This window comes from Tachysurus vachellii, chromosome 23 (genome assembly GCF_030014155.1).
Source record: "Tachysurus vachellii isolate PV-2020 chromosome 23, HZAU_Pvac_v1, whole genome shotgun sequence".
Classification (NCBI taxonomy): Eukaryota; Metazoa; Chordata; class Actinopteri; order Siluriformes; family Bagridae; genus Tachysurus; species Tachysurus vachellii.
The window spans coordinates 12,221,212-12,240,765 of record NC_083482.1 but is presented as its reverse complement, the minus strand read 5'-3'; the positions used below and the strand labels follow the sequence as shown (position 1 = coordinate 12,240,765).

Here is a 19,554-nt window from a genome sequence, read left to right as displayed (position 1 = left end):
TTCTGTAAAGCTGCTTTGAGACAATGGAAATTGTTAAAAGCGCTATACAAATAAATTGAATTGAATTGAATGGTCACCTGATATAAAGTCTGCCAGAAATTAGTTCTATCTCTGGTTTATATAAAACAGCAGCCATACCCATCAACTAGGAAGGGCTTATAGCTTATAAAATTATACTACATCATGAAATCATTTTATAAGTATATATCAGAAAGGGGTAGGGATCTGCATGGAGTGGCCTACTTCCATGGCAAATGGGTCAGGGCTCTACTGGGTCTCTCACCAGGCACCGCTTTGAACTAGGGACAATTTGAAGCTCACCAAAATAACTTTGACATGTAACTTTGTTCTCAGCCAGAGCAAATTATTCTTTCGCAGTGTTTCTTGATCCAGGTCCTGGGGTACCACTGCCTTGCACATGTTGGTATTTCCCTTCCTCTCTGTCACCCAGTTCAATCTGGTTCAGGCTTGTTAATCAGCTGATGAGTTGAGAAGGGAAGACACCAAAATACGCATCATGTGCTTCGTTATTCAGGCAAGAATATTTAATGAAAGTGACACTTTTATTTCAAGATGGTAAAATAATACTTGATCTATGAAATATAGTAATATAGTAAATATAACTCAAAGTGCAAAAATATTTGTGCAACTTCTTGTCAAAAAGTCCTTTGCTTTGGGTTATATACTTTTGTTATATGTTGATTTGACTTTTTTTTCTTTGTAAGGCATTTCGGATGTAGGTTAGAACATTATAGAGTTCTGACTGAACATGATGTTGAAACCAGAGTATCTACTCTCATGCTGTGCCTTGTTTGCAACACTGTGTCAACACTTCAGACTCATGGGTCTGATAACAATCTATGAGACGAAACAGGTTCGTCTGTGCACAAAGATGGATCAGATATCAAGTAGAGTGTATTAGAGTGTTGAACTCACTGATCTCTTTTTTCTAGGACAAAGATAATGTACTTGTGATAGAAATGATAGCCTCTGACCAGTGATTGAAAGAGAAACATCACCTACCGCCACCATCTTAGTTGGATTTATGTTCCACACTCTGAGAACAGTTCTTACCTGAGCAGTGTCGCTCCTTCACTTGGGCAGGATGCGAGAGATGGTGTGGAGTATATGCAAGAGGCTTGGAGAGCAGGTGCTGTTTTGCATATTTACTCTGGTTTGTGTGTGTTGGCTTTTGTTATAAAACCTTTTAAACTGGTGTATCATATATGTATAAATGATTTTGTCATTGCCATGCCATTTTAAATTTTAACTCATGGTAAAATAGGATTTAAAAAAGAAAAAAAATCAACCGGGTAATTTAGCTCAAAACTAGGTTCAGGATAACCTTCTAGGAGGAAGATAATGGTCACTTCTCCGAAGTTTGTGCTGCATTTATACCTGTAAAGGGAGAGCTCAAACTTTATTGACATTAGGATTGTTTTTCACTTGCCTATAGTCATTTTTATTTCTTCAAATATTTCAATTTAATATTGCAAACAACTTCACAACATACAAAATGAATTATATTAATTCAGAACATATGTGAATGAAATATATATATATATATATATATATATATATATATATATATATATATATAATTTTTATAGTATTTTCTGTTTCATCTTTCATTTCGTGGGGATAAAAAAATAAACAGCAAAGCTTTGACAACAGCACCTTGACATAGTATGTAATTCCAACATAACCTTGAGAAGTTTAGAATAGGAAACAGTTAAAGTACTTAGAGGAGGATGTCCTGTCACTGCTGAGAATGTAAACAGAATCTTTTAGTTGGAATAGTGGTCTTGTTTTCTGAAAGTGAACAGGTTTCTTTTTTTTTTTTTTTTTATATTCACAATTGAAGCAGCATGCAAGTTTTTTCTTTTTCCCTTAAATATCTCTCCTCTCATCTGTTGAGTTCTTGGCAACGTAAAGAAAACCACAACGTCTTGCGGAATGTGATATAGTAATTTGAACTGGGAGCAAATGACTGATCAGATCTTTTTTTAATTGTTTACAAGGTCATGAATATGTTCAATAAATAGACTGTAGTATCACTTTACTGTATAAACTTCATCTTTTTTACATGCAGTCCATAAAATTCATCTGACGGAATAATTTACCCTGTTATGTATATATACAAATAGATATTTACTCTTTTTCTTTCTCTCTTGTTAGAACTCTCAATAAAATCTATACATTGTGTACACTATCTCCCCCTCTTAATGGTCAATGTGCATACACACGAAGTGTCTATCCGTATAAACCTCCAGCCGATCTTCCGTTTGCTATCCATGGTGAGGGCTCGCACGTACGATTGGGTTGTCCGGCATTGTGAGTTATAGTGCCGCTTGTCTATTCCTCGGCAGCCCTCCTTCGTGTAACCCAGTGGGTTGCATTTGGTCTCGTAAAAGTATTGCTTCAGCTGCCCATTGGCCACCGGGACCTTCTCCAGCACGGTTACGGTCTGGCCGGACATGTCGATAGCCGTCTTTTTGTCCACGGCCGTCACCCACTGGCTAATACTGTCGCACACGCTGAGCTCACCACGTCGCGCCGGGTCTGAGTGGCGCCGCACCCGCATCGACATGTTGGCGGCATCCAGGTAGTTTTTGTATTCCTCCAAGAGAAAGAGCAGCGGCGGCTCCAAAGGCACTTGGTTGCTGATCATCACACGCGATGCATACGTGTCGACGTCCTTTGACTCTGCCGGGGCCGTGGCTGCATTGCCGGGACCCCCCCCTCCCTGGCCCTGCGCTGCCTCACCCTCCACTTCCAGTAGCTCCTCGATCACCTGCTCGAACGTGTCCGTGAGCGAGGGCAGCGCTCCCCCACTCGGTGGAGTCCCGTGGCCCCGGGCGGCCCCCAGGTAGCCCTCGGCTCGGTGGCCCCCCACAACGCCCGGCACCTCTCTCATGGGCGCAGCTCTCATGCAACTGAAGTATGAAATAACCATAGTAAGGAACAGGATGGTCATCACTCTTCTGACCTGTTGGAACTGGAGATAGTGACAGATAGGGAAAGGCGTGTATAGGGTGGAGTGGTTTAGGGAGGAACAATGATGGGGAGTAAGAAAAAAAGGGGAGGGATGGAGAAAAAGCAGAGATTTAAAATTTAAAACAAACAATACTTCTATAAGAACAAGTACAAAACAACCATGAAACACTTTGCACTGATGCCTAATCATTACTGATGTTGCATTATTCTTCTGTTATCTATCAATTAGATCTGTTTTTCCAAAGTGCTTGTTGTCTCGTGTGCAGCCAGTAACCCTGGCATCCCGATCCTCTCATGTAAGCTGGGATCAGAGTTGCAGACCTAAAACCAGATTCCCATTTCGTAGCAACCGACCCACAACATGCCAACTTGTTATTTCTTTGTTGCATTTTTAGTTCCTGGCAATCAAGGCCCAGGGGAGTGTTGGCACTACTGACGCATCACACCGGATCTGTCCCCACACACACTCTACACACATGTACACACATAAACACACACAGAGCTAAATACAGAGGCTCAGGAGTATCATTAGGAGGACATGAGAGGCTCTCACCCACTCCCTCTTCCCTGCACTTCCCTCCTGCCTCCTTTCTCACCCTCCTCTCCTGCTCTAGCATCCCATCAGACTAACGCAACCCTGACTGATGTTAAGTGCTGGTGACCAGTGTGTGGTATTTATTACAAAAATAAGAGACTAATGTCACTCTTATGTTATGCATGAGAATGAGTTCAGATTCAATGTAAACAGATGGTTTAAGGACTACTTAGAAAAACTCCACTGCAATGCCTACATTCACCAGTACAGCTTCAAACAGTCTGCAAATGCTTTATTTCTAGCTTGCTTTACAAAACAAGCCTAAGGCACCATCAAAGAGTATGTTCCATGTAGAGGTCACCAGGTAAATTAAGAGACAGAGATTGAGGGAGAGAGGAAATTGTACTATAAGCGAAAAGAGACAATGCCATTCAGACACCCATGCACTGATTCATTCATTCATAAAAACTACTCTATGCCCAATGGATGCATTTCGCACATCCGGGTCAAGACATCTCCCAACAGTACAGTAAGATGCAGAGAAAGCCAGGACTTTCACTACAGCACGCCGCTAATCCTTCCATCTCTCTGTGACTATCCCTCACTCTCTTACCTCTCTGATGCCCCTATGAGTCACAGCAATACATCATGTCCGTCGACATCCCAAAACTCGCCGCAACATTCACAAACAATAGCACAGGGAGCATCCAAAACACCAGCACAACAAGAAGACATTCCTCATCTGCTCTCCTTCTTGAGGAGGAGGAGGGGCTGGGGGAGAGGGTGAGTGTGTGTGTGTGCGTGTGTGTAAGTAAGTGAGGGGGGGCTTTTTAAAAATAGCCAACGTCGCAGCACAGCTCGGCCAGCTCTCTGCATGGCGTCCTCCCGCTACCCTGAGCATCCTCCGGAAGAGGCATGGAGAGGATGCACTCATGGAGCGGAAAGAGACATGGCGGCACGCCCCTCTCTAAAAGGCATTTGTTTCATTCTTAATTGGCGTCTGGGGCCGTGGCTGCGATTTGCCAGCGCAGCGGTGACTGCCATGGAGACACGGCAGCTATAAATAGGAGAGCTGGGAGTCCCATGGTCTCGATTCAGAATATTGCAGCCTTCCCCTTAATGAGCGCCGATTCCCCTTGCTCCGTGACGTTTCACCTGTCGAGGTGTGTGCATGCATGTGCGTGCGTGTGTGAGAGGGAGTGTAAGCACATGCATTTGCATGTGGGTCTGGTAGGAGAGAAAGAGTTTGAGCCCCTTTCATTTTTTGTCCCACGTAGTCAAAAACAAGCACTAAATAAAATATAAATAAATTAAAAACAGGCTGGGATTACAGCTTTGGAGGACGGATCAATCCTAATCGAATGAAGCACAGAGCAAAATGTGTGTATGTGCTGCTTCTGCAGGTATGAAAAGATACTTCAGCCCACCAGCTTTTCCAGTCATGGAAAAAAAAAAACTTCTTACATTGTCAGCAATTACCTTCGCAGAAACTTCGGAGAGGATTTTAAAGTGCCGCCGAGGATTAGGACTTCATTGCGTCTTATGTCATACTTGCTCACTTCTTTGAAATACTTCCAAATGTGTTGCACCTTCAGGGACAGATGTATTTCTGGCAGCATCCTCTCTCTCTCTCTCTCTCTCTCTCTCTCTCTCTCTCTCTCTCTCTCTCTCTCTCTCTCTCTCTCTCTCTCTCTCTCTCTCTCTCTCTCTCTCTCTCTCTCTCTCTCTCTCTCTCTCTCTCTCTCTCTCTGAATGGCACTAATGTGGTTTTTATGTACACACTCGGCCACAGCCCAGCATCTGCCCCAGTTTCAGGTTGATCTCAATTACCAAACATCTGTTGTCCGTCTGATGAGGGATGTATTATATAAATTGCGAGTGCTATCGAATGATGGATAATATAACACCATCATTGGCGGGGTGATAGTAAAACTTGATAAACCTGGCACAGCACTAGCTCACCTGCTTGGACCTGCTTTAAAAAGCGCATATGGTCCTGATAACTCACCGTAGAAACCGAAGATAGATAGCTGTATCAGCGCGATCTTTTGGCTCTGTATTAAAAGCCACATGCACGTTGAGTGTGTAGCTTGAAACGACAGTAACTGGAGACTGAACGCTTTGAATGTGGACGGCACTGCATCTTATAATCCACAACTCGTGCGCCAAGGGGTGGGGTCGGGTGGGGTGGGGGGTGTTAGATATGATGTTGAGCGTCATTTCTCAGCATAACAACCCTGATGACGTCTCTTCCAGGTCTCTAAGGCGGTCTGGGCTGGGAGGTGGAGGATGGAAAGGAGGAGTGTTGTGGAGGGTGGCGGTAAAGGGGGTAAGTGGTGGTGGGGGGGGGTGCCACTCATCAGCTTGCAATTGCTTGCCATTCCTCTGGGGTCCCCTCTCACCAGGAACAACAAACAAATTTTTTTTCTAACCCTGCTATTTCCTGTTTCCATCCGGCGAATCAATATGGATTATGCTCTCAATCACCTTCCTGTTAAAACGCAATCTAGGCGGTGAATCAGTTTATTGCTCGGGGACCGAGCTGGCAATAAGCGAGACCTTGTTCAAACCAGAAGGGGGGAAACCAAATTACCACCATGGACACATTGTTCTGCTTTAATATGTTTGATGTGTGTCTTTCCTTCTAAAACTGCGTTGCGCACTCACAATATCAATATCCGGTCAATATAACGCAAACATGGTGTTTCATGATGTGTGCATGTACAGGAGGAGGGGGGTAACGATCTGCAGAACCAGCATGATGCAAACAGAGGTGGGACTTTAGCCGTTTGTTTATGTACCTCTTTGTGAACCCAGTTCTATCACCATGGAAGCCAGGTGCATTATATTCTTTTGAATATGCCACACACACCATTCCAACCAGCCAGAGCTCCTTCTATAGAAGTATCCCTCAAGCCTTAGGTAACCTTTGGATCCCTCTGTTTACAAAAGAAGTATGAATGTATAGTGATGACATGATATCTACACAGCTGTATTTGATAATGTATCCTCACACACACACACTGGAGGGCTTAGAGGGAGCACTCTCAGACACTTTTCATTGCTAAATATGATTGATCTCTGCTCGCACATGGCAGCACTACTACTTGGGAGGGAGGGGTGGTAGTGGTGGTGGTGGAGGGGCAGGCAGGTGGTAAAGAGTAATATGCACCTGCTCAATTGTTTAGACAGAAGCTGGTAGTACAGGGTGGTTTGCTTTGCACGCTCCTGGTTCCTCACAGCTCTATTTGCTTAAGTCTCCCTGCCATGCATGGATTATTTAAGAAATCCCCTCCAGGCAGATGAGGTTTGGGTAACATGAAAGTGTAGCGGGAATAACAGCTTTTTTTTTTCACAAAGACTATAACAAGCTTTAAAATAGATCCTAAGAAGGTATTGCAATTTCAAAAGATAAGCTCCTAGTTCTATGTATTTTTTTCTCTTAATTAAAGCAGATAATATTTCCAGATAATTAAATAATTAAAAAAAGCTGTAGAATCTGGCAGACTAATGTTTAAATTAGATGGAAACTCCAAGGGACTTCCACCAGGGGGCATTATTGCTTGAAAATTTTAAATGTCCTTACACCTCTCATTAGGCTTTATGTGCTAGAATTCAATGTTTATGGAAGAAACAGTTAATATAGTATTCTAAAATCATAATAATTTAAGCTATTTACTAGTATGCTTGGGTCCACTTTCCAATGAATAATTTACACATTTAATCTTGAGGTGTTTGATAAAAATTAAGCCAACTATTCCTGATCCAATGTATACAGTCCAGTTTGGGTAACATTTTTCGCTATCGGAGGTATTTTGGTTGTATTTTATTACGTGTTTCAATAAATACCAGTATAAACTACGTTATCCCAATGTTGAAACCTCGTAACACTACCTAACCTAAAGAGATTTCGTTTACATGAAATTTTATGTCTCTAGTTTCTGCCAACCTCGAACTGATTTGGTGCTAAACAAACCATTGAGATGGCTGCTTTGCTTCGACTATGCTATAGCTACAGGGCAGGCTAAGGATTAATCTTTGGGAGGGATCAAACAGCAGCAAATGGCAGCATGCTTGTAAAAACTTTGGCTCGGTCTTGCTCCATGTTAGCGACTGTAAGAATAAGGAAGGATCCTTTGAAGTACATCCTCAGGTAATTGTGGTTTCTTCTACAATGTAACACAGCTGTGCTGCAGACAAGCACAGGAACAAGACAGAGGATATGCTAAGGTCCTGCTGTATAGCTTCATCTATGACTGTTACGCTACTTGTTCATTTAGTCAACGAGCTTTTATCTTGAAACGGTTGAAGAACAAAAATAAAACATCCTGCGTTAGAGACTGCAACAGTTATAGTGCATATAAACAATGTCTTTATAGCTGTACTTCATGAGAAAGCCAGGCTTGATAGCCGAATGAAGGCAGTTAGGAAATTTTAGGGTGTATAGTTATGTCATTTACATTCTTTAGCATAAATGTCACAGAAACCTTTGAATTTAGTTTAGTCTGACTTTATTTGGTAGCGTAATTGCTTCCTTCTGAAGTTCTTAGGCTTCTTAGTTGGAGTCCTGCTGCCTCATGGAAAGTGGGGAACCAAACCAAATTAAACTTTAGTGTGGTAATGATTAATGTATAAGTTTCAGCTCTTCACGTAACAAGAGAAAGGACGAGCATTGGCAGGATCCGCCTTGGAAATATCATCCAAGATTGGCCAACTGTGATGCGCGTAGGTGTTGTTTTCATGTAAGCTAGGCAACTTTCTGGTTTAGCTACTGAAAACAAGTTCAACTCTGTGCTCATAGAAACATAACCACTTCCAAGTCTGACTAGAAGTGTGTAAACTTTTGATCCAACACAATTAGAAGAACTACATGCTTTTCTTGGGCAGGTACAATTAGCAACACAATCTAACAGTTTAAAATGCAGCTCAGGAGTTTTCTTTGTTTATACGCTAGGTGGCGCATTTGATTGCATGAAGCGCACGTTCAAGCCCACGTTTATTCTCTATACGAGGGGACGTAGTGATAGTGTAACACACGCATGCAATTGATTCTACATATTAATACAAGCACAAGCAAAAGATTCCATTTAATAAAAAGATCAGTTTCAATAAATAAAGTGGAAAAAGTCTCGTCTCAGATGATGCAGACAAATCAGAGTTATTTAAGCACACATATGCATCCTAAAAATATTCTAAAAATCCTCAGCACATTAGTTTCTGCCAGTATAAAACAATGGTCTTTCCTTCTAGTCAAGCAACCAATAATAAAACAGCTACTCAGAAGACTCACCATCAGGTCCAAGCTAATGAGAAATACTGACAGGCGGTTAAATAGTAACGCTCAAGAATCCCAGGAATATGAATCATTGCAATTCCCAGGAATGTCCAGTTTTGATTATTCAATGCTAAATTCAGAGCTCAGTGCAATTCCAGTGATGTTCTGATCTGTTCTGTAGCGCGCGCACAGAAAGTTGGATGTGAAACCTTTGAGAGTTGATGAGGCTGTATGGAAAAGCTAGACTGCCCTGTAAGCCTAACCCCAGAGCTCAAGTTTCCTATGAAAGTCTTATCCAGTGCACCAAACTCCACTTATACATTTAGTCTAGTACATTTCAAATGCACAACTACATTCGTCTGTCTACGTCTCTTTAGCAGCGGAAAGACCACAACAACACGCAAAGTGCTTCCATTTAATAACAGAGATGTCTAATTAAACTGAAATGATGTTTCAGGTGAGAACTGGGTTTGACTAGGTTTAACTTTTTTTTTTTTGCTGTTTTCTTTATATAAAAAAAGACCTCCACAGACACTCCGTTAATTAAAAATTTAACAGAAATGTTTACTTATGTTTTCTTAGTAATTAATGCATGACCAACAGCCTAGGGTTTTATTGCACAAGCGCTCAAATATGTTCCTTGATTACTTTTTTTTTACAAACTCAAACGAATGCAACCTACCTTTTTTTTACTGTCCAGTTCTAAAGGGAGACCATTCAACGGGACAGTGTCATCTGGGATGTTTTTTAAGGATCAAAAAAGAAGTTCCCCCGCGCGCGCGCGCAATCCCCCGTTTTCCCACCAAGCTTTAATTCCTCGCGCTGTTTTTTTTTGTTTGTTTTTTTGTTTTTGTTTTTTTGCCAAGCAGCAGCGCCGAGTTGTCGTCAGTCTGTTCAGCTTTGGAGCAGATAGATTAAATTATTGATGGCGGAAATCGCACGGGCGAGGTAATGCACTCCCATGACTGAGCGGATCCTTCGCAGGTCGGTTCAAGCGCTCTGGACGGCATGCTCGTTATACACACATACACACATGCACGCACGCACACACGCGCGCGCGCGCACACACACACACACACACACGGGGCTGGATTAATGCGCACCGCGAGAGCTCCAGAGCTTGAAATGACGGCTTAATTCCGGCAACTCTGATACCTCGCTGCACGGTGACGTAGACACACGTGACTCGAGTGAGTCGTGCAAGTTTAATAAACCGAAAGTGACGTGGTGCTACATCCTAAACCGCACACTACAGTGGGAAATTGTACAGGATCTATACTACTGGATCTATACTACAGTCTTAAGACGTACAAGATCATGTAGATATGAATCGCAGTCATGTTTTTACACGTATGGGATTCATGCGTTATTTCTGGGCGGCGCGCGCACCCCGTTTTTATTCTAATTATTATTTGCTGCATGCTTTTCTAAATACCGTATCAGGAATATCAAGAGCAAATTCACCACAGAGTTTTTTTTCCCGACTTTGTAATCTCTATGGATGTTGTTGCTGAAATGCTCAGGGGGCTTCATTCATTGCTTGGGTTGCCATTGTTTTCTAGTGGACCCAGGATGGGCTCAAATGAAACACCTTCATGTGAAAGGACCATAGATTGTACCGTGAAAATGGATAGTTGCTTTTGTGAGTCTAAAAAAAAAAAAAAAAAAAAAAAAAAAACAGCTTCAAAGTGAAGCGGTTCCTCCTGCTTTCCACCACATCAAGGTCCTATTCTTGTCTGGAGATCTCCTGTGGCTGATATCTTAATCTATTGTCAGTTGTCTATTGAGCACCTTTGTAACCTGCAAGAAGAGCTTGTCTGCCAGATGCTGGCCCAATGGTTTAAAAACACACAAAACATATATTTCATAGTCAGCCATGTTATATAAATTGAAATGGACTAGAATGACTAATAACAAATTCTCATATATTTCAAAGCAGTCAAGGAATGGTCATATCTTAACCTCTTAAACTCCCAAGTCCTCATGCCCAGACCTCTATCAGTACAACTGGAAGGGGTTAAACGACTTTTTTGGTATTTTCGTTAGTATTAGGATTAATTACTTTATTTAATAACTCCATGTTTGAGTCCTTTTCTGTTTGCTTGTGATTTTTTCATTGAAGCTGTTGGACTTCTAGTGTGAGATTTATATCGGTGTGATGAGATCGCTGTGTGTTGGTTGTAATTATTCTCTGTCTGAGGTAATGAGGTTGAGGGGTTCAGATGTAGTTGGTCCCAGCATGGGAGAGGATGCTAACACCTGCTCTAACACACACACACACACACACACACACACACACACACAAACACAAACACAAGCAAGCTCATTTCCCATTCACAATCACACGACAAATATGCAAATATGCTTAAATACATTCACACAAACTCTTATGCATGTACGCTATCACCTTCTCCCAGTTGCACACACTCATGCTTCCACCCTCCTTCAAATCTCTGTAGGCATAAGCCAAGATGAATATAGCTGCTACCCATAGGATCACAGGAGGAGACGGTAAACTGTGGGTGACAAAGAGTTGCATCAGCAATTGCTGAGCGACGTGACTCCAAGAGAAGGAAAAAAAGTAACCTCGAACTTCACATATACAGCACACACACCTACACACACCTCCCATCTTTTACAGACACAGTGTGCCAAGACTGCTCCAGCCAGGTAATTCATAAATAAATCACTCTGCTTCTCATTAGGTGCACAAAAACCATAGGTCTCATGCAAAACTGCAAATACAGCACAATGCCAGCTGCACAGAGGCATGACTCAAAGAAGTTTCTTATGATACTAAAGAAAAATGATTATCAGAACACATAAGGTAGTTTAGTGTTTAGCGTCCAAACATTTTTATCATATAGATGTTTCATGTAACAATATATGCTAAGATAGCAAACTAAAGTTCATCTAAGTAAACTTATGTAGACATAATAATCCAGTTTTCAGGCATAAAAACATATCACTCGGATTCTCCATCGTCATGATGCTTGTCCCAGTGTTGTCTTCTGAAGAAATGTGTTTGGCAGGAGAGTGAGATGAGGACCACGTTGAATGTTGAGAGAGTCGGAGCGGCGTCAGAAGCGATGGCCGTGTCTCTATCCAATAGGTCGGGTCGCTAATGACGTCACCTCAGCTTTCTCAAAATCTCTTTTTCTCTGTCGTTCCTCTGCAGGACTTCCTCAGGAATCCAGACTTTCCCAGCACGATCCTCCAGGGAGGTGAGGCACTTCCTTGTCAAAATACCTTTGGTGCCCTAAAGGTCATGAGCAACAACCTATGAATCAACTCTCTAACATAAAATTATGGTTTGGAATGGAATGTGTCTTTTATGGTTCAAGGAGCAGGTAACAGAAACGTGAGCAGTGACAAAAAATCAGTTTATCAGTTGCTAGCAGAGATTATACAAATGTAAGAATTCCAGTGCTATTACATTTATTTTTTAGTATTTATTCTGGCTCAATGAAATGCAATCACATTATGATGTTACAATTTTCAATAGAGATAAATGCACCTTTAAGCATAGACTAAACATGGACTTTTTGGGATAAACAAAGATGCATTGAAGATGATAAAACAATAGGAAAAATTTAAATAGCTGAACAGGAACATCATTCAACATATCCATTCTCTTTTGATGGACAGCTTGCGCTAAATGTGTTGCGTACATGCTTATTACAGAGAATTACATTTTTACTTTGTCACACCACAGAAATCAATGAGTCGGCCAATGAAGCTCTATCCCCATCCTATGGCCTGCCTGATCCTGGGCACTTCAGAGAATGGTATGTCAGTAGATGGTGGGAAGAAGGGGGCGTGACTCACTCAACCCCACCCTCTACCATGTCTCATCTTGCTCTGTACTGAAAGATTTCAGGCTCTCAATCAGCAAAAACAGCAAAGCAGAGCGATAGGCTGTGTCATAATCTAATGTAAACTGATTAAAAACCTGAGCATCAACTCACAAACATCCTAAAGTTTTTTTATTGTAAAATATACTTATATTGCTTTTAATTTATCCCTCATGGCATACATTGCCTCTTCTGGTAATCAATCCACAAGACTACCACAAGCCTTCTGCACCATCCTGTCCTTCCTTACCAGCTGGTAATTTAGCAATTCCAAACATCTGCACCTGTGGCATGCCTCTAGGTAATTTTACATAATTAAATAGACGTAGTTAAATTTCAAATCATTGGCATTGCTTGGATTAGGAATTCCAAAGCCAAACCTCCAAACAGAGAACATAAAATCCTCCTATTTTAGTCAGCCACGGGCTATCTAAATGAGTCGTGTTAAGTGCACTAAATATATTCTGAAAAATAGCCAAGGAAGCTGCCTTTGCAACAATTCTTTTAGACCCATGCCAACTCAAAAGCACAAACATCCCACCATCCTACCTACTATTTCAATCTTACACATACACACACACAAAGTTCGGTTGCCAACAACATAAAGGTACAACACAGGCAAGCATGCAAAAGGCATCTTGCGTACATACCCGAGCAGTGACGTTGGCGAATAGTTAGTTAGAGGATTCCGTAGTGCAGCCCCAGTTGCCAGGCACCGGCACTAATGCTGCTCTCCAGCTCTCCAATATTGCAGAGAGAGAATCACTTCATTTTATACCAACGATTAGAACACAGGTGGGTGGGAAACAACTAGAAAAGCCAAACATGCAGGGAATAGGCCCATCTCCAATATGAATGTTTTGTGGAGGTCAATGCTAGAATCTCTCTCTCTCTCTCTCTCTCTCTCTCTCTCACTCACACACACACACACACACACACACACACACACACAAACACACACATATGTATAATAACACTAAAAACCCTGCACCCCCATGCACATTTACGCAACATTTCTCAACTAGACCAAATAAAACATATTGCTCACATAGTGCAGTTAAATAATGATATAACGAGGTCCAAAGGAAACAATAAGCTGCACCAATCAGATTCACCCAGACAATCTCCATCTCTATTGCTATCTATCAGAGCTGAGCTGCACGCCTCTGTGACAGATGAAGGGAAAAAAACGTCATCCGTGCAGCCTTTACCTTTTTCTAACACATTTAGCTGTAGACATGTCTAAATCACTCTGCTATATTAAGTTGTCAGCTGGGCTGCGTCAAATGCTAAAAATACATTTCTTCCGCCCCTTCAAGATGTTGGCTGAAAAATTGATTGGATTATTTTGTGTGAATAAAAAGGTACAGCTTGTATTTAAAATAACAAAAAACGTAGTCCACTACTACGGAAACTATTATTATTATTATTAATAATAATAATAATAATAATAATAATAATAATAATAATAATAATAATAATAATAAACGCATTTTATTTTGTACATTTTTTTTATTTTGATTGCTGAGCCCATAATTTCCTGAGGAATTCAACGTAATCTCAAGAGCAATTTTTTTTCTGCGCCAGAACAAATCCACGCATCTATTTATTGTCTCATTCAAAATAACCTGATTATCGGATATACGCTACAGTTTCGCAATTAAAAAACGTATATGACTAGATTGTAGCTATATTTATATATTTATATGTTATAAAAACAAGTAAAAGAGAGCGGAGCAGATCAATATATTGAAACCTGGCTTTTGTGGAATGAAACCTACCATTGTTTAGATTTGTTTTAGATGCGCGCCCGCCCTAACTCTGCAGCTCAGAGTGCGGAGAGAGCGAGAGAAAGAGAGAGGGAGAGGGAGATTCTCGTTCAGATGACACAACCCCATTTATGGACTGGTCCGATGACGTACATTGCAGAAAGTTCTATTAAAAAAAAAAAAAAAAAAAAAAAAAAGCCTTTCGTACATACAAAGTGTGTCGTGCCCACACCCCCACCCCCTTGCCCACACCCATACCCACACCATAAGCCCACATCTCTCTCTCTCTCTCTCTCTCTCTCTCTCTCTCTCTCTCTCTCTCTCTCATAAAAAGCAAAAAAGTAAAAAATAAAAAAACAAATCCCCACAAAAGGATGAGAAAACACACGACTCCAAACAGAAAATAAATATATTTCATCATAAGCACAAACCCCACACAACCAACGCGCACACAAGCCAATTCAAGGGCACGTTTTTTCAACCCTAAAAATAAACATGTTATATGCAAGCTGAACATCGTTTCGTTATAGCATGCCAGGAGCAAACGACCTATCCACATATTTGCAATGCTATCAAATTTCTTCTCATTTTCTGGAGTAATAATGCAATGCACAATAGTAATGCTTTAACTGACAATAGAATAAACATTAAGCATTAAACATTAAACACGATTAATTCCTATTATTACAAATTCTGTTCAGTGGTCTGACCTGTTCACCAAACACTGCCTAAATATCCGTAAGTGCACACATTAAATGGTTGCAATTAAACGCCATCACATTATACCTTGTAATTATACAAACACACGAGGAAGCACACAAATATTTTAATGAAGAAAATTACCCGAATTTACCAGAGATGCAACGCGATAGAGGCTCGTGAGCCCCGGACAAAAGGTTGGGGGAAACGATCATAAAGAACTAAAATGCAGATGAAATAGATAAAATAAGACATGTTCCGCATGATGGCCTCTTGATTAAAGCTGGAGAAGCTGGAGATATCTCTGGCTTTTCTGCCTGAATGTCTATGCCATTAAAGCCGCTATGCCCTTAAAGCACAGGTTACATCCATAACCGCCCACTACCGTCCTGAATAACATGTCAAAATAATAGGTACCTACTGTTCTGACATGCTAGTTAGGAAGGTTGTATGCAGTTTTTAGGTGAAGCCATGAGTCTTGCATGGAGCAGAAGCGGATACAAGGAAAAGCGGAAGAAAGAAAAGGATAAGGAGCGCCGCTCGTATCCATCGTCTCTCCCTCTCTCTCCCTCTCTCTCTCTCTCTCTCTCTCTGTAACCGAGACAAATTATTTAAACTTATTCGGCATCAAAAGTCACCAAACCGGGAGCGAGGTTTTCCTTTTTAAAAACGCTGACCATTCGCTTTCTCTCTTTGCCCATCTCTCTCTCTTTCCGCTTCCTTTCCGCCGCTCGCTTGAAGCCCCTGTCTCAGCCATTTCCCCTTATCGGGCAAATCTTATCGGCGCCTCCATCTACCGAGCCGTGACAAACGGCGATGTGTGACCACGCCTATCCCAATTCCTATTTCGTTTATATGGAAAATAAATATGCGACTTTTAAAAACCCCTTACGACGGGCGATTATGGTTTTGTCTGTTGACCTCAACAGTTTAAACGGAAGTTATTTGTTTTGTTTTGTTTTGTTTTGTTTTTCCCCCAGTGATTGTGCGGATGTGCGCGGAAGCCAGAAAGGAGCAGGTGATGCTGGGATGAGGACTGGAAATCCAGGCATGAATGAAACGGAGGAGCGCGCATGTAGTAAAAAAAAACACTCACTGTAGAAACATAACCAAGAGGACGTAGTGCGAGGACACACTTACCAACACAGATTACACAGATATCCATGACTGCACCAGCACTTAGGAGCGATGCAAAGGGTTAACGATCTAGCTACGCAAATGAAACCATATTTAGACTGGTCGATAATCACAAGGCGAATCCAGCAAAAGGATAGACAGACAGACAGACAGACAGACAGACATACAGACGGACGGACAGACAGATAGACAGACAGACAGACAGATAGATAGATAGATAGATAGATAGATAGATAGATAGATAGATAGATAGATATTTTAAATGAGACACGCATTATTACCCAGCCACCACCAACAAAATGCAAGTAAGCATGTCACGATTCATTCACTGATTTTCCGCATATACTGTACGATTATGGTGAGATTTGCATACGCACAAAAACAAAAAAGAAAAAGAAAGAAAAAAATGCAAAAAAGATAGGCAAAAATAGAAAGCTAATTTCTTGCATAAGGTATACAATGCACACATTTACCTTTTTTCGGGTTATTCAACAAATAAATGTATAATTTGTTGCATTATCTAAAAAGCGTAATACAAACAAACGCCAGTATCACATCTTCATGAATGACTCATAAGAACCTCCTGCTAAACTGGAGCAACTTTTTTAATCACTACAATCTACATGTTACAGCTGCTGCACGATAAAATGAAAAAATAAAACAAACACATAGGTTGGTCTTTTAGCAAAGTCAAAGAACTGAGGTATATAAATGAAGATATCTTAAGATATTTTTATACCATTTGCTTCACAAGTCGCTGTCCTCTCTGTACAGACTCCCCCACATCAAGCATCATCCCTAACCTTATTCCCAACAGCGTGACGGAACCTTTCATAACCACAAACCAAACTTCAAATATAGGAAAAGCCATATCATATTTCCGTGCTGATGTAAAGACAAGCCCCCGCAAACATGCTTGTAGCTACGGTGGATCAAAACGGAAACGCTTCTTACCTGTTTAAGAGCCGACAACCACTATCAGTGGTTAGATCTCCACGACCAACACTCGCATCTCCCAAAGTTAACGCTGCGCACCAAGTGGAGCTGGAGGAAGAAGCAGCAGCGCAAAGACTTCAACTTTAACACCGAAAGAAAAGCGTCCACCAAACTCCAAGCAAAGCAAAGCAAGCAGCTCTCTACTGACTCTCCCTCTCTTACTCTCCCTCGCTCTCACTCTCTCTCTCTCTCTCTCTCTCTCTTCGTTTTATTCTCGTTCACAGGGGCTTCCTAGAAAAGAGTGTGCTTCCTGTTTTTTTTTTTAAACAGGACCAACGTGAAACAGCTCCCTAGCTTTTGTCAAAAGGATTTGCAAAGCACAATAGGCGACGTCCAGTCCTGTGTTAAAAGTTAAAAGTCCGTTTAGCGACTCCGGTGCCTCTGTCCAAAGTGCTGAAATCGTTGCAAAGCTATAAGGTTACACTGAGGCAAAAAAAAATCTATACTTTCTTTAAATGTCACTTGATATGGCTTTACTCTATTGCTTCCCCACGCCTCGTCACGTGAATATATATCCTTGCCAAGCCCGTCCTGTAAATATTTGATCACATGCTGGCGGGATGTTTTCTTATACAAAAGAAGCACTTATTTCAAAAGGCCACTTGTCTTTCCACTAACAGGAGTCCCCAAATCCCACTGTAACAGGTCCCGTTCAGTAACGCGCTTTGATGCGCAGCACCGCTCATGTCCTGCAGGGCACATCGACATGTCTACACATGTTGCTTTTACACTGACATCGAAAAGAGAAAAAAAGGCACATTTAGTACAAAATGGAAAGACAAAAACCCCAAACACCGACAGTAAACAAAGCAGACAGTTTGGCACACCACCAAAAAAAGATGAAAAATACCCATTAAAGTGGTTATTTAATCAAATCCTTTGTAAACCTCTTAACATTTCAGGCTCCGATTTTTTTTTATAGACAGAGCAAACAGAGTAGTTGAGCAACAGTTACATTGTTGGCCATAGTATACCCAGCCATTAGCCTTTACTACTGGCGTCCATAAGCAGGAGACCACCCATCCAACTACTGTTCTATTTACCTACGAGCCCTTTTCTGCAAGCAATGTCAATTTCAGGGCACACTGCATCCCGCAAGGGTAGCTGATTCCTGTCTACTTACCATTTTCCCCCCAATGCTGTGCTGGAGATAGCAGTGTTTTAATATCCACACGCTCCAACAGATGCTGGTAGGTAATGTGTCTTGTTTGAAGTCATCATACGACAACTTCTGCCGTGCTCAGTAAATCGCCCACCACTTGGGTGACTTATGAATCTAATAACCCTCTTTTGCAATATCCGCGTGCTTTAAACTCCCTGACACCTCAGCTGCTTTCTGTCGATAGGACAAACAAGTCAAAAAAAATAAGAGAGAGAAAGACGCGATTGAATAACTCCCCAAAAACGGATATATTGGCTCTGTTTGATCGGTGAACACGCTCAGGCGAACGCCTTAACGTGATTGAAAATCACGCACACACGGTGAAGTTTTGGCGCGCACGAGCGAAACTGACCGGCAAAATCTCTCTCTCTCTCTCTCTCTCTCTCTCTCTCTCTCTCTCTCTCTCTCTCTCTCTCTCTCTCTCTACTTGATAGAGCAATTAAAACACTGACCGGAAAAGTTAAGATCCCGAGCGCAAGTGCTCCTTTTGATGTGACCCGCCGCCTCACTGCACGCCCTATATAGCGCGCGTCATAATGTCAACTTCACGCGCACTTTCCGACGTGTTCTGGATGAGATGGTCCTGAGTCAGGTAAGAGCAAAATATTTATCCAGCATCCAATAATACATTATCTTGCATCAAGCCAGAATAAAGTTTAGGGCGACTTGTTGCTGCATAAAACCTGAAGCTGAAAGATGATCAGAGCAAAACGTGTTTTAAGTGCATACTTACATCTGTGCACCACTGTCTGAACGCCTCCTTGTTTAAGCACTAGTGTGAGAACGGAGGTGAAGTCCGCGTCGATAGTCAAGTATGGTCGTAACTTGTGTAGAACGGTATCTCTTTCCTCCGCGTTCTTTTTTTGTGTCGTCAAGAGGAGTAACGGTTCATTTTGCAGCCGCGAACTCTGAGCGCAAACGTTGTGTGTTATCAGGAAAATTCCATCAGTCGCACGGTGTGCGTTCACACAGCTAATTGTTATGCAGTGACGAGGCGATATGCTTGCATGTGTCCTACAAATGTGCTAGGAAGTATCATGAGTAATAGGTGGTATTTACCCGAGATTGAACTTCAGCACAAGTTGGAAAAGATTTAAAACAGTATGTCAGAAATCTCACACGGTCACAGA

The 19,554-nt window shown here is 41.6% G+C and overlaps 1 protein-coding gene across 10 annotated transcripts; it reads right to left on the bottom strand.

Annotated features, from left to right (window-relative positions):
- Nucleotides 1-1,624: 1,624 nt before the first annotated feature.
- bdnf (brain-derived neurotrophic factor) lies at nucleotides 1,625-19,271 on the bottom strand. Of its 10 annotated transcripts, none has more exons than XM_060859665.1 (2): nucleotides 19,158-19,271; nucleotides 1,625-2,998 (listed from the first exon to the last, which is right to left on the bottom strand). In XM_060859665.1, the coding sequence occupies exon 2, from the start codon at nucleotides 2,975-2,977 to the stop codon at nucleotides 2,210-2,212; it is 768 nt and encodes a 255-aa protein (XP_060715648.1). In that variant the 5' UTR covers nucleotides 2,978-2,998; nucleotides 19,158-19,271; the 3' UTR covers nucleotides 1,625-2,209. The 10 variants fall into 10 exon arrangements, with proteins under 10 accessions (XP_060715648.1, XP_060715642.1, XP_060715646.1 ...); XM_060859659.1 differs by lacking the exon at nucleotides 19,158-19,271 and adding an exon at nucleotides 18,386-18,808; XM_060859663.1 differs by lacking the exon at nucleotides 19,158-19,271 and adding an exon at nucleotides 17,221-17,422.
- Nucleotides 19,272-19,554: the final 283 nt, after the last annotated feature.